Source organism: Lissotriton helveticus, chromosome 10 (assembly GCF_964261635.1).
Source record: "Lissotriton helveticus chromosome 10, aLisHel1.1, whole genome shotgun sequence".
NCBI lineage: Eukaryota > Metazoa > Chordata > Amphibia > Caudata > Salamandridae > Lissotriton > Lissotriton helveticus.
This window is the reverse complement of record NC_136071.1, coordinates 618,472,720-618,487,280: the sequence shown is the minus strand read 5'-3', so window position 1 is coordinate 618,487,280 and position 14,561 is coordinate 618,472,720. Positions and strand designations below refer to the sequence as shown.

Genomic DNA, 14,561 nt, shown 5'->3' with positions numbered 1-14,561 from the left:
GTAAATAACTTCACGTCCAGATAATTACAAAGCAGCATGAAAGCGCATTTCTATTTAAAATAGAGCACAACTGCATCTCTTACCCTGTGATGTAAACCATCCCTGACCATCTAGAACTCTGTCCTCTTCATCAATCCTATCCATGTGCCATGGTGTCCAAGCACTGGAAAGTGGAGAAACTAAAAGTGTGTTTGAAGCAGACAGAAGGAAAACTCTAGGCCTGAAGAGAGAGGTAAAGAAAATCACACGGTTTGCTGTTATCCGACAACCTTAAACCGTTTAGTGTGCCATCTGACTAGGAAACACAGCAGGCACAACTGATTAAACCAACACCAGTCTGACAGGCTCTGTTACAGCTAAAGCGGAAAATACGTCATTTACAAAACATGAACCAAAATACCAGCATTCTGCCTTTCACTGGCAGGAAATCAACAAAGCACGAGAATGCCAAAATATCCATGATTAGTTACCGATAATTCACTGATATGTTATACCACTTCTTAAATGTGCGTGTTTAGAACACTGCTATTTCAGGACTAAGAATAGGAAATCAGCTACATATGAATGAAAATGCAGAACAAAAGAAAAGCTCCACCACCATACTTAAAGATAAAGTGCGGCGTGCCGCACTGGAAGTGCTCGATGTGATAAAGCGTGGGGCTCATAAAACGGGCGCAGCGCTGAGAGTTAAAGTATGCTCCTAATGAATAGGCATGGAGGTGGGAGTGCAGTGCAGAACGAAAGAAAGGCGCGGCCGCCATACTTGAAGATAAAGTGCGGCATGCCACGCTGGAAGAGCTTGGTGTCAATGTAAAAACAAAAAGTTCCAAAGACAGGACATGCAATAGCACAAGTGGAAGAGGACAAGTCTTGGGGGCATCCATGGGAGTCCACAATTGAGAAAAAAGGAGGGGCAAGTAGGAACCATTATCCAATTAGAAGCAACGTTTTTTAAAGGACACTGACAAAAGCCAATCAGAAGCTGAAGGTGGACTTTAAGCCCCATAGCATGAATACAGCATGTCGAGAGACAGCGCATATGCTGCCAAGGCACAACCTAAAACGGCTCTTTGCTCCATTTTGCAAAACTTATGTAATATGACCTCAATGTCTCAAGTCCTAAATTGTATTTCGGTGCATTGGCTAATATGTCCACAGTTGCTGAATCTGTTACAGAAGACTTTTTAAAAATGTCTATACATTTTTAGGAAATTGGGTACTTTTTTTTCAAATTAATAATATATTTACGTTTTTGAAAGGGAATAATGGTAACTACACTGAAGCAAAGTTACCAGCTATGCAACACTTTGAACGTAACTGCCAGACTTTGATTTTCTATATTCTTTCTACAGAAATTTAAATATTAAAATAATCATGCCTCTCTTCTAATTGCCAACAAGCCTAGGAAAATAAAGTAACAAAAGGAAAAAAAATAACAGTTTCGATGTTTGCCTCCTGTATACCTCTGCATTCAGTATGTTTACTTGTTACACTAGCTGCAATAAACTTTGGCACCATTCCTTCCCAGAGGTTAACATCTGCTTAGGTAAGATATATCGAGTGAGCTTCTTTCTATCAAGTTAAGCAATGATAACAGTTGGTAACACAGAGGCAAAGGTTATGATGACATAGCTGCCAAGGTTTCAGATTGCATATGTGTGACATATTCACAGATTCGGTGCAGTTATATTATAAGTGACATTCAACGACCAAAGAGAAACAATTCTCACAAGCAAAATCAAGCAATGATGTCCAGAGTATCAAATAAATATCAGAAATGACACTCCTTTGAGCAATGAGAAACTCTAAGAAGATCGTAAAGCTGCGGAAAAGTGCAAAGCATTAGGAACGGAAGGGTACTAAACTAGTGCCCTTGTTACCTGATCATACTGTAAAACAAATGCGTAACTATGACATTAAACGTAAACTCTGACCTTACCAGGAACATTTATAATATCAGCAATGCACGTCTCTGAGTCACAGCGCTGCAGCTGGGAAAATAAAGCCTTCTGGTCATGGGCCTCTGAGTGTGTTGGAGTCTGTCATTCTCCTTGGCTGCAGACAGCTGCTGGCAATCAAGATACATTCTCACATAGTGATGAAGGTGAGAGGAGCTGCTAAGTGGCGTGGCACTGTCGTCTTGAAAGCCGTGCTTGTGCCTTTTAAAGACACTCGGCACTTACTGTCAGACTCATGCCATGACCAAACACAACCCCTGGGGATCCCCCCATGACAGGGGCTGGGCAGACAGCATGTGTCGAGGTCAGGAGGTGACAGGTTGAACAACGATGTCCTCCTGTTTTTAGGTCTCGCCTATTATATCCCGCAGGGATTATTAGGTCTCGCCTATTATATCCCGCAGGGATTAATAGGCGAGTATATAGTAGGCGAAACAAACTCTTGACCAAGCGAGAATTACGTGCAGTTCATGTGATGCACTCGTGTGAGACGTGCGTGCACGTCAAACCCATCAGCCTCGCATCAGACATGGAATGCTGCCCCCCAAGCTGCCCCCCCACCATCAGCCTTCAAAGCAATGCGCTCCCGCCCCGCCCCCCCCCCCACAGCAATGCCAAGAGCTTGTTTCGTTAGTTGCATTCACACTAGGAAGTCGATTTTAGGTGAAGGTTTATATGGCAAATGCTGACGTTGACAATAATCTGCACGACGGATAACATAATCACCATCTTTTAATTGTATTTTAACTAAATTGCCTTCTATTAAGGGACTTCAAACTAGTCATGTACCCAGTACTAGAACACTTGAAAATGTGCCTCCATCTGAGTCCAGTCGGCTCCTGCTCAGTTCTAATTTACTGGCATTTGCTGGGATGGTTGGGGTAAACATGGGACTGTCCTGATACCGGATCACCCTGCACGTTTCCCTCCCACAGAGTACACAAACAGATTGGACCAGTGCTCTTTGCCCATTCCTGAACAGTCGCTCACACACCTGGGGACTGTGGCTGTTTGATCACGGACACAAACTTAACAGTATGATTTTGTAATATGAATAATTGGCAACCCTGGAGCGCGTGGGCAAGTGAAACCGTGCCTTCGAGCAAGCCCCAGCTGTGTGACCACCTCCAGCGCCATGCCGGACCCCACCCTCCTGCGCCACAGTTCCCAGCTGGCAGGTGAGATCCGGGCCGGTGATAGGCGCAGGCAGTCCCCTTCACTTTAGGGAAGCCTGTGGCTCCAACAGGCCTCAGCGCCGGTCGTCATGAAGGCGCCAAACGATAAGTGGGCAGTGCTCGCAGGAGTAACAGATGCCTGTCGCAGTGAGGCAACCTGTAGACACAAGTGCTCTCTCAGTTCTGTCTTTCTGTTATCTCCTGGTGTGTTTTAATCCCTCCATGCGTTTCCACCCTTCGTTACGACTTTCTCTTATTTTCTTATTATTTCCAAAGGTCCTTACTTGAACCCTTCCTTCTATCCAACCCCCGCGCCTCTCGCCTCCTTGACACCACACCATTGTCTTCTGCCCATCGCCCCTGCCTCCTGCCGCCCCCCCCCTACTCTTATCTACCCGTGCACCTCGGGTACTTTGAATACTCAGTACGCGCGCAGCAAGAAAATACAAATAATATAAAAAAACCAAGAGTTCTAAAACTGAGAATCTAGCCTATTTTCTTTAAGAATGTTGATTAGACTAATAACAATAAGAATAATATAAATATTAATAACTGCTGGGAGCAATAATTCACTGAGCCATCAGACAGGCTACGTTAAAACTACACCTTTGTTTATTTTTCTTTATTCTCTCACTGAACAGTATAGAGCAAATTACCATAAGAGGGCACCCCCCTAGACATGATTGATGTAATAATTTGGGAAGCTTACTGGTCTTGGATGATTGTGCAACCAGGGGTTGTTTTTAGAAGCATTATGAATGTAAATGTGTTTTGAGAGAGAAGAATGTAGGGTAATGTGTGTTCAACTGTTCGATGTCAATGTTCAAAATTATTCAATCTATTCAAAGCAATTGTAGTTTTTGATCATAAGATCATTGTACTAAATACATTTTAAAAAGATTTGATATAAAATTGAATGCCTCCCAAGCTGCTCCCCCGCCCCCCGCCATCCCACAAAGCAAGCCAAGAACATCAAAGCGACCAGCCGCTTTGAGTCCATTTGCCACCATCCACTTCACGCGCTCCGCAGGTCATAAACAGGACCATCTACTCGTGTATCGGGATGCTGGCATGGTTGCCCAGCCCCCCTCCAAGCGCTGCCTTTCCTCTGCCGGCTGCCAAATGCTAATCTGGGTTAAAGGTTCGTGATTTAGACGCTGTGAAATTATGTTTAATCAGCTTTATTTACTTAAGTGCGAAATGAACAGGGGTTCTGCCCATATTACCCTCCCATACCTGGGCAAGGAACATCAATTAGATGAAAAAGTAGAACAAAAAAGGTATAAAGGGATAAATTAAACAACACTACTTCATAACAGGAAACAATTTATTAACCTGTTTTTTTAAATGTTCTTTTCTGCCAATAAATGATTATAATTTTAACACAGGACAAAATATTGGGTCAAAAAACCGGGGGGGAAAAAAGAACCAGACTATATACAGTAATCAAAAAAGAAGTAATTACAATATATACAAATATACAACTATGTACCCTAAACACAAAAGAAAGTAGGAGGGGGTGAAGCAAACACTGTTAATTATCTGTCTGTTAATTATCTGTCGACGCAGTCGCGGTCGCGTTTCCGCCAGTTGTGTCTTCTGGCTTCGTCAGGACAAGGGTACTGAAAGATATATACATAAGCAATATAAATCCTAAAAACACACTATGCCGCAAAAAACAACTCACCCATATACACCGTAGCAATGACCCACCATAGGTGAAAAAAGTGCAGAAATGGGGTCAAAACCACATCTTATTTACAAGAAAAAGCAACCAAGCTCCAAACGTACCAAATGTTCACCCAAGTGCTAATAAGTACACAAGTTGTGGAGACCCAATCACCAAGATCACATTCTTTTATACCACCCTGTGTCTACAAATAAATGTCAGCTGACATACATTATAAAAATGAATGAAACTCCTAATAGTAATGAAACTAAACTAATGATAATAAAGAAAGGCACCACTCAAACTGGACAATGGCAACTGCCACAAAGTTCCAAATACCTGTAAAGAGGTGGTATACGTGACCCCCCCAACAGGGAGTGCCGAGGCACCACCCTGAGGGCTATAAAAAACTTCTTGCACCACGGAGATGGGTTCACGCGTTCCTACAGGGATATATAGAGGAACAAGGGGGGGGAAAACCAACGAGCCGGTTATGTTAATATATCAGTTACTCACAGGCTCTCGAGAGAAATAAAGAATCATCTCTCAAACCACGAAGGTAGCCTACCTTCCAAAATATCCAATATAAGGGGAAGAATGTCGAGTATTACTTAAGTAACACACGTTTTTCTCTGCCCCTTCCCCTCTTTGTGCCTGCTCGCTTTCTCGCCTCTATTTCTCTCCCACTTCCTCGTGCCCTGTTTCCCCACCTTCTTTCTCGATTGGCCCGTCCTCCCTTCTGTTCCTTTCATTTTTTTTCTACCTCCCTTTGTCCCTCTCATCCTCTCTCATCCTCATTTTTTTCTCTCTAAATGTCTCCCCTCCTCCCTGTTTCTCTATCTTGTCACTCTGCTATCTTTCTATCCTTTCTCTCACTTTATTCATGCATTTGTTTCTCCTCTGTCCACACTGTCTTCCCTTATCTGTTATCTCTGCTTCTATTTCATTTCCCCCTCAGGGACACCACCACATCACTCAGGGACACCACCACATCACTCGGGGACACTACCACATCACTCGGGGACACTACCACATCACTCGGGGACACTACCACATCACTCGGGGACACCACCACATCACTCGGGGACACCACCACATCACTCGAGGACACCACCACATCACTCCGGGACACCACCACATCACTCGGGGACACCACCACATCACTCAGGGACACCACCACATCACTCAGGGGCACCACCACATCACTCAGGGACACCACCACATCTCGGGGACACCACCACATCACTCGGGGACACCACCACATCACTCGGGGACACCACCACATCACTCGGGGACACCACCACATCACTCGGGGACACCACCACATCACTCGGGGACACCACCACATCACTCGGGGACACCACCACATCACTCGGGGACACCACCACATCACTCGGGGACACCACCACATCACTCAGGGACACCACCACATCACTCGGGGACACCACCACATCACTCGGGGACACCACCACATCACTCGGGGACACCACCACATCACTCGGGGACACCACCACATCACTCAAGAACACCACCACATCATCACTCGGGGACACCACCACATCACTCGGGGACACCACCACATCACGCGGGACACCACCACATCACTTGGGGACACCACCACATCACTTGGGGACACCACCACATCACTTGGGGACACCACCGCATCACTTGGGGACACCACCACATCACTCGGGAACACCACCACATCACTCGGGAACACCACCACATCGCTCGGGAACACCACCACATCGCTCGGGGACACCACCACATCACTCGGGGACACCACCACATCACTCTCGGGGACACCACCACATTACTCGGGGACACCACCACATTACTCGGGGACACCACCACATTACTCTGGGACACCACCACATCACTCGGGGACACCACCACATCACTCGGGGACACCACCACATCACTCGGGGACACCACCACATCACTCAGGGACACCACCACATCACTCTGGGATACCACCACGTCACTCTAATACACCACCACGTCACTCTAATACACCACCACGTCACTCTAATACACCACCACGTCACTCTAATACACCACCACGTCACTCTAATACACCACCACATTACTCAGCCCAACCACATCATCGCTCAGCACCACAACAGCACTTGCTTGCTACCAACAAGCATTACCATAGCCAATAGGACTCGCATTAGGAAAGTGTAAGCTATTGGCTTTGTGAATAACAATGCTATTAATTTATATATTTTCAAGGCCAACACATATTAAAAAAAATTGTCATTTACAATACCAATAGCTCACACTTTCCTAATGCGAGACCGATTGCATTGCAAATGCTTGTTATTTAACTCGGTGTGGGGACGGAAGCAGGAATCAATCCCCGGGAACCCGCCCGGGCAGGCTTGAGAGTAAAATCATAACTCTGATGTTTTTTTTGTAGGTCCTGCCTAGGCCTTGTCCTTGAACTGTAACATTAGTTAGTACAGTAAGTGAGCTTGCAGCACAGTCATCATTAATAAGTGCAACAGGGTAGGCAGGCTTTAAAGTGCCTGCTTCTTCGGAACGAAGCCCTCCTCCCCTCTGTACACTCGGCTCCTCTGCTTTTGTAATCGCCCCACCCGAGCATTGTGATTGGCAGCTGGTGGTGGCTTCGCAGGGGCGGGACAGCAGTAAGTTTAGGATGGAAATGCCAGGCTCCAAAGAGACCTGATGAGAGAGCAGGCGCAGGCCGCGGCTACGGGGGCCGACTCCAGAGCTCTGCTCCTTTCATCGTAGAACCGCAATGCCACAGGAGCCAGCTGTGCTTCCTGTCACAGCTGCTCCAGCCCTCATTGACCACTCAGATGCCTTGCTCCTGCTGTAAATGCAGCTGTGAGGGTCTCAGCACTTACCTGCTTCACCCCCACCGCACAAGTGGTTAAAATGCGTGATTAATGCTTTTTATTGCGGTGGTGCAGACCACCTCATTAAAATGCGTTAGTCTAACACCTGATGCGTGCTACTTGGCAGGTCTGTGGTTGCATGTGTGATCCCGTCAGAGGTGTTTTCTCCAGTAGTGAATGCTCAATGAATCAACTTTCATTGAACCAACTTTTGCACATAGAAGTTGAATGAATCTAGAAAAATGGCCACTTCAGAGCACAGATACTAATCCAACCCAAAAAAGTACCTCATGTTTGTTTATGTATGGGGACTCTGCAGGTGTGGTTTGTTCTGAGAAAGATAATCATAACCATGTATAGGTGTTCCGAAAAGAAATTCTGTGCTGAACGGCTTACCAGAAGTGGTTCCTCCAGTGTACAGCTTTTGAGTAAGTAAACAAAAATCATCTCGCCATAGCATAGATACTAACTGTCCCTAAAGATTTTTTCTTTCAGAATCTATAGGCTAAATTAAAAAGAGATTATAATCCTAGAGCACCTTTGATAAATGACAGTACCTAGCAAGTCCCACCAGAAAATGTATGCTCAAGGACCAAACCGAGGTTCGTCCAAAGCATCAATGTGTTTGACGGTACACAGTTAGTCCCTCCTGAGCATGGAAGATGAATGATGCTACAGTGATGGTCCTGCCACAGCACCTAGGCTAAAGGATGACAAAAAGAGGGTACCCCTACAGTACCTATAAAAATGTCCTTACATAAGGCCTCCCACCTGAAAATCTATGCTGATAGATCAAACAGAGGCAGTCCCAAAAGTTCACAATGCTTTGAAGGCACCTCCAAAGCCTAGCTGCAGAAGAGACCAACTAAGGTGTGCCCTATGGCCCTTAGACTCCGAACAAAGGAAGTACCTTTGCTGCATATAGGTGGAATCGCTGTACTGAGCTACTCCCTTCAGAGAATGCCTGTTGTAAGGCTCCTTTGACGGAGAACCTCCAATTTGTAGAAATTGAATAGCCTAAGAGTGGGAACATAAATGTAGAATAACTTAACATGGGGACTCCATACATGGATAAGGAACGTCCTTGTGGTAGTGGTTATTTCAGAGCATAAATGTTGAATGATACTGTAGTGGTGTCCCTCCTTCTTATCATTGTTGAATAGCATGTGTACTTGTTGATGAACAGAAAGACTAGAATATAGTCTGTCATTTTTCCATAATAATTCACGACAAATGTGTATTGGCAGTGACAGTTATTTTTTCTCAGCTTTTTCCATCTAAAACTTGATTCAGACTGTTTAGCTTTGCTGCTGTTTATTTTTACCTCCATCTTCTGTGCACATGCGACTAATTATACAGGGCTGCTAATGCTGCTTCTTACTTACCTAGATGATGCATGCATCCTTCTACCATCCTTCTGTTTCCTCAAAGCCAATTATATTTCTTAGTCGGTGAGCGATTTTCAGATTGCTTTGAACATTTTCTGCATCAGTTTGTAACTTTATTTAGACCAGTCACATCTTTATTTCAGTTTGTTTTTACAATCATTCAAATTCATGGGGCCATTAAGTGTATAAAGCATGTTTTGCCAATAATGTATGTTCTTTACAGGTTGTGTTTTTTAGACCTTGCAAAATTTACATGTACTGTGGTTCACAACACGGGGAAAGCAGGGGTTCAAGGAGAATTTTAAAGACCAGCGAGGGTTGGCTCCCCAACTTAAATATACATCACAAGAAAAAGACCCTCAGGTCTAAAAGTTAGAGATATTGTCCAAAGGAGTGATCCAGCGAACAAAGTAATATCCCTTTATCAGGAAGAAATCCCTCACCCACCAAAGGTGTCATGCTTCCTCATTGGGATTCTCCTCGTGCAGTGATGCCTAGTCCTGGCATGGCTAGAACCCCCTCACTGAGAGGGAGGAGCTCAGGGATGTTTTGTTTCTAAACAGAGGTAAGCTAAATACCACAATGATGAGTTGGAAGTTAGATTTGATGGGGGACAAAGTGCAAGAAGAAGATGTGAATGGGTGTGAAGGAATTAAAACGAGCTCCACGGTACTAGTGTTTCAGAAGCATCAAATATGTCATGTTATTTACTTGAGATATGGTAGTCTCTGTCCAAGAAGGAACTTCCTTACAACTGTTGCTGGGGAGTGCTGATGTTGGACAATTGTCTGACAGTGAGATGGTCTTCCCTATATACAAGGATGATGCTTTCCTGTTCTGTTTTTCTGGCAAGACAGGAAGTTCACTTTGCTAAAGCTATTCTGCGGGATTTCTCATGTAAATAGGGCAGTGTTTACACAGACCTTCTTCCTGATGATGACCATTGTTATGGAAGTCATTTAAACATGCCAAAAATGTGGGATGAAAAATCCATCAAAAGAGCAATATATTTACCTTTGCTTACATATATTCTGGTGTATACTATATATTGCACCAGACTCCTCATCTCCCTCGGTCCCTCTACCCTTTTTTGAGGGAATGTGATACCATTGATTTTTAATTCAGCGTGTTTGAAATATTTGGCTTAATTAGCTCTGTGTATTTTTCCCATATTGCCTCCATGGAACGCATAAATGTGGGTGTAACTGACATAACGATTATGGGTGGACCACTTGTCCCTCTTCCATGTCATACCTTGTAAAGTTAAGTGAACTCACGGTTTGAGCTGCAAAGAAAACCAAAAACATCTAGCAACAGAAGGGAGCTATTGCTAAGTTGAAATGTTTCTTTTTCTGATTACTTCTGGGGTGGATTCAGAGGTGATGAATCTGCAGTTAAGTATAGTATCGACCTGAAAATGTTACCTAGACTAGCATTATGAACTATTTTACCCAAACAGAGTGCACTATATACAGTTAAAGCTGTCCAAATGTGTCAAAGTGAAATGTACCCTTTTTCAGTTCTTGCAGTCTATGGAGGAATGCCTGCTTGGCATTATTATCACATTGTATTTTTTCATGTGATATCTTTTTTTAATTAAAGTATTAATAAGCCATTCATAACTCTAGTAATCTGTTTTCCTTCTGGTGTGCAGTACATTTGTTAGATTCCCTGACGTTTATTGACCTTCTAAGGGAAGACTGGGTACTTTTGGTCACAATTTGTCTCTCGGGGGAAGTCTTAAATGTTTAAATTCATGCCAAATAACTGTCTCTTTGGGACTTGCTCTGTATTCACTTTTATAGAGCTCCCAGCACAATTGGTAAATCTCTGGGTCATGTCTTTCTTAGATCAGTTTCCAAATGTTGCATGTTGCACTCCCATAAGATTAGTTCCAATGGTTTTAATGACAATAATAATAATAAGTTGATTTTTAAAGCGCCTAGTTACTCCCAAAGGAGTGTCCTCACGCTAGGGTTGTCCACCGACCTACACCCAACCCGAATAACAGAACCTTGAACTAACCTTAAAAACCAGGCCCTAAGGCAGCAGGAGTAACCAGGTCTTAAGATTTATACAGAAGATGGATGGGTGACCTGTTCCACAATGTGGCAGCGTGAAAACAAAAAGAACAGCCATCATCTCAGCTTTTTTTTTTATCTTGATTATCCTGCAAGCCACTCATCGGTTTGCTTTTAACCTGTTATGCTAATGTTGTTCTACCAATTCATTTTTTAGAAGGCTCTACCTTGAAATTGATCCCAAATATGGCCTTTGTTAGTGGTTCGGCGATAGAATACATTTCTTATCAGAAAATGTATTTCCATTAGATTCGCATGTACCCTGTCATCACTCGTGAGTCATCGTGTTTTTAATGTGTACAAAGTGCCAGTCACTGATTTTGAAGGAAACTGTTGAAACACATTTGTTCCAAAGGTGAAGGAAAACAGTCTAAACATTCTAGTGCAGTGGTGCTCAAGACCTGAAAGAATATGCAAATTATGCCCTGGCCTAGTTAGTATAGTATTTTAATTATTCATGCTCAGTAACTTTTCGTTTCAAGGCATTTTTAGGCTGCCTTCTGATGTCAAGGGGTAATCAATATATGTATTTTTTTTAATTTGTGCATGTAACATATGTAGCTCAAGACAAAGACAGGTGGCTGAGTAATTCCACTTCCAGATGAAAAGTTAGTACTAACTTTTATATTAAAAATACAAAAGACAATTCTTTAACTTTTTTCTAGCCCTGAAAATTGGTGACATTCTGACTTTGTAACATTTTAGTTTCTTCATTAAAATATAATTTTCCAAAAATCATAGATTGGACTTTTTCCATGGAAAGAGGTGACTGTGGTTATTTGTCTGTGTATAATACATACTCAGCAATGTTCTTTACGTCTAGTTTTTACTGTTAATTGTGTAACATCATCAGATTGGGTGAGCAGTAAAAGACTGGCATGTTTATTATATAATGATGGCAATTTCTTTCTTAACCCGGCCTTCTTTTACTTTTACCTTCATGAAGCATGTGCTCTCTTTTCGAAGGTTTCCTTATTCAGTGGGACTCTGAGAAAACTATCTTTGCATATGTCTGGTTATAATTGGTCTTCTCATTCTTGCACTAAATTATATTTGAATAAAAAGTATGTTTTCCATTTCTGTAACTTTAATTTTCTCAGGTAGTTCCGTTCAAGCTTGCTATTTGTCTAACTTGTCATGTTTTTTTATATATTTACTTAAGCAACCATTAACTTTTAAAATATTTTTTTGCTCTCCATAACCTTTTAGCTTCTCATAATCTGCGGCAAGGTGTTACACAGGGCAATAATATTTACCCTGCTGTGGCCCTTAAGACAACACAGAAAGAAGTCCAGGCACGTGTGACACAATGCTGGATGTCAACAGTTTAAAAGCCTTTTTTTTCAGACGCATTGTAATGTTCTAAAAATGTCTCCTTTTCTCCTTTTTGCTTTTAGAGCTACAGGTCATTAATTTATATTTTTGTATTTTCCATAAATGGCGACTCAAATTTCAGTTGTAGCAATGTAAAAGCTGTCAGATATTTCAGTATTTCATTCTTTTTTACTTTCCTACTTAGATGAACCTTCTGGCACTGATCATCCCCCACCAGTCATCTCCAGTCAGGTGGAGTTTGTTGATGAAACCCAGCCGGCCACCTCCAAACCCAAAGAGAGCTCTTTAAAGAAGCTGGAACTAGAAATTGCACATTTATCCCCCAGCCTGATTCCTGCACAGCAGCCAACCATCTCTTTATTTTCTGATGACAATACAGACGCGCTGAGTGTGGAATCTCTCACTCTGGTCCCTCCAGTTGATGCGCATAGCATTCATTCATTTAGCTCCAGTGCTCAGTCTTCCATAGAGCCCGAAGTACCCAAAGCAGCAGCTGATCGACCTAGTGAGCCAGTAGACACTGATAATATTGTCACTTTCCCTTAATTCTTTGGTATAACTTAAGCATTCAACAACCTGAAGACCTTCTGATGGAGACTTGGGGTCCACTCTACGCAACCAGACACTGTTTTAGTTGGCGATCTCTGAGGAGGCACATCTTCACCATTCGCCATTTCTTTGATTAAAGTTATGCTGAAGAGGAGATGTAAAAGTCTATTTTGTTTTACTGACTACAAGAGCAATTACCTGTGGAAGACATTTTGTTGTCATGGTCTCAAAACGTATGTTAACTTGGCACCTCTTTGAAGTGAAACAAGTTATCTGCAAAGAATGAAAACTCCTTTGAGCACCACTACTAAATGGGAAAGAAAGCCTGGCTTTGGCTAAAGTACATTTTCTGGGAAAAAAAGGTGCATTGGTGTTGGAGAGGACTATAAGGGGTGAAACGGGCTAGTGGAAATCTGAATTGTCTTATTGTACAGAGGCACTATTGTTGAAAAGATATGTTTTATATGCTGGTTCACGTTGGCCACTTTAGACCGTACAATAAAAAAGTTTGTCTGTTTGAAAATTTTATTCAAAAAAAGTTAACCTTATTGTGCTGTCTAGATATATAATATTTATTATTTCCATGTATTGTGATTGGCCCTTGATAATGCATATCTGTCCTTGGAAAATAAGTATTAATAACACAGCCAAAGTTTTGTACCTGCTCATCAAAGGTTTTGTTGTGAAATTCATTGCTCGCGGTTTGTGTCGACAATGCAAAGAATGTACAAATATTTGAACATATGTACTAATGGCTGCTGTTTTTACAAGTGACATCTAGAGTTCATTACTTTATTTTTTGGTAATAGTTGCACTCAGCATTTGCTGAATTGTATGATAACTTGAAGTCCCATTAAATAAACATTCAGCTCTTTTATGTATGTTCAAGTCTGGAACATTAACACGTTACATGTTTTTGTTGAAATAGAAAGGGGTTCGCAAACAACAGTTGTCAAAGTTACTTGACTTTGTTTCGAATAAAATTCTCTCATCAAAACATTAGCTTCAAGATAGCCGTTTAGAATATGGAATGAAGTTCTCCCCTATTCTCTAAGTGTATTGCAGTTCACTTGGAATTTTCATTATATGTTCTCAGAATTGTAGTGGCTGCCAGCATCTTTTTTTGCACATGGTGTGGTATTTCTTTCATCACAGTACCTCAAGAAACTCATCTCTATTCTGCCTTCAGTGCATAGTGTCTTGCTTCCTCTGATACAAGTGATCATGCAGGTGCAGTTACATAGGAAACAAGCATTTGCAATGCAATAGGTCTCGCATTTGCGAGAGTTTGAGCTTTTGGCATTGTAAATGACAATGCCTTTCATTTATGTGTTTTGAAAACCTGCAAGTATTGTGTAAACACGCACCTTGTACTCACCTTGTACTTATAGGCGTTTCTTACGACTAGCAAGGCTGACAGTAACTGTGCTTCTTTGGACTTGTAGTCCATGCTTACCAGAAGCAAGGCTTGCGGTAAAAGACGCTGTTGCTGCCAGCCTTGCTTCTCGTAAACATTAAGCTTTGGAACTATTAAAAAGTTCT

The 14,561-nt window shown here is 42.5% G+C and overlaps 1 protein-coding gene across 3 annotated transcripts in view; it reads left to right on the top strand.

Annotated features, from left to right (window-relative positions):
* The window catches only part of CLEC16A (C-type lectin domain containing 16A), a 654,120-nt gene extending 640,224 nt beyond the window's left edge, over window positions 1–13,896 (top strand). For all 3 annotated transcript variants that reach the window (XM_078663155.1, XM_078663154.1, XM_078663156.1), the window contains one exon: window positions 12,655–13,896. In XM_078663155.1, coding sequence (XP_078519281.1) covers window positions 12,655–13,016 — 362 coding nt within the window. In that variant the 3' untranslated portion in view covers window positions 13,017–13,896. The remainder of the gene's footprint in view (window positions 1–12,654) is intronic.
* Window positions 13,897–14,561: the final 665 nt, after the last annotated feature.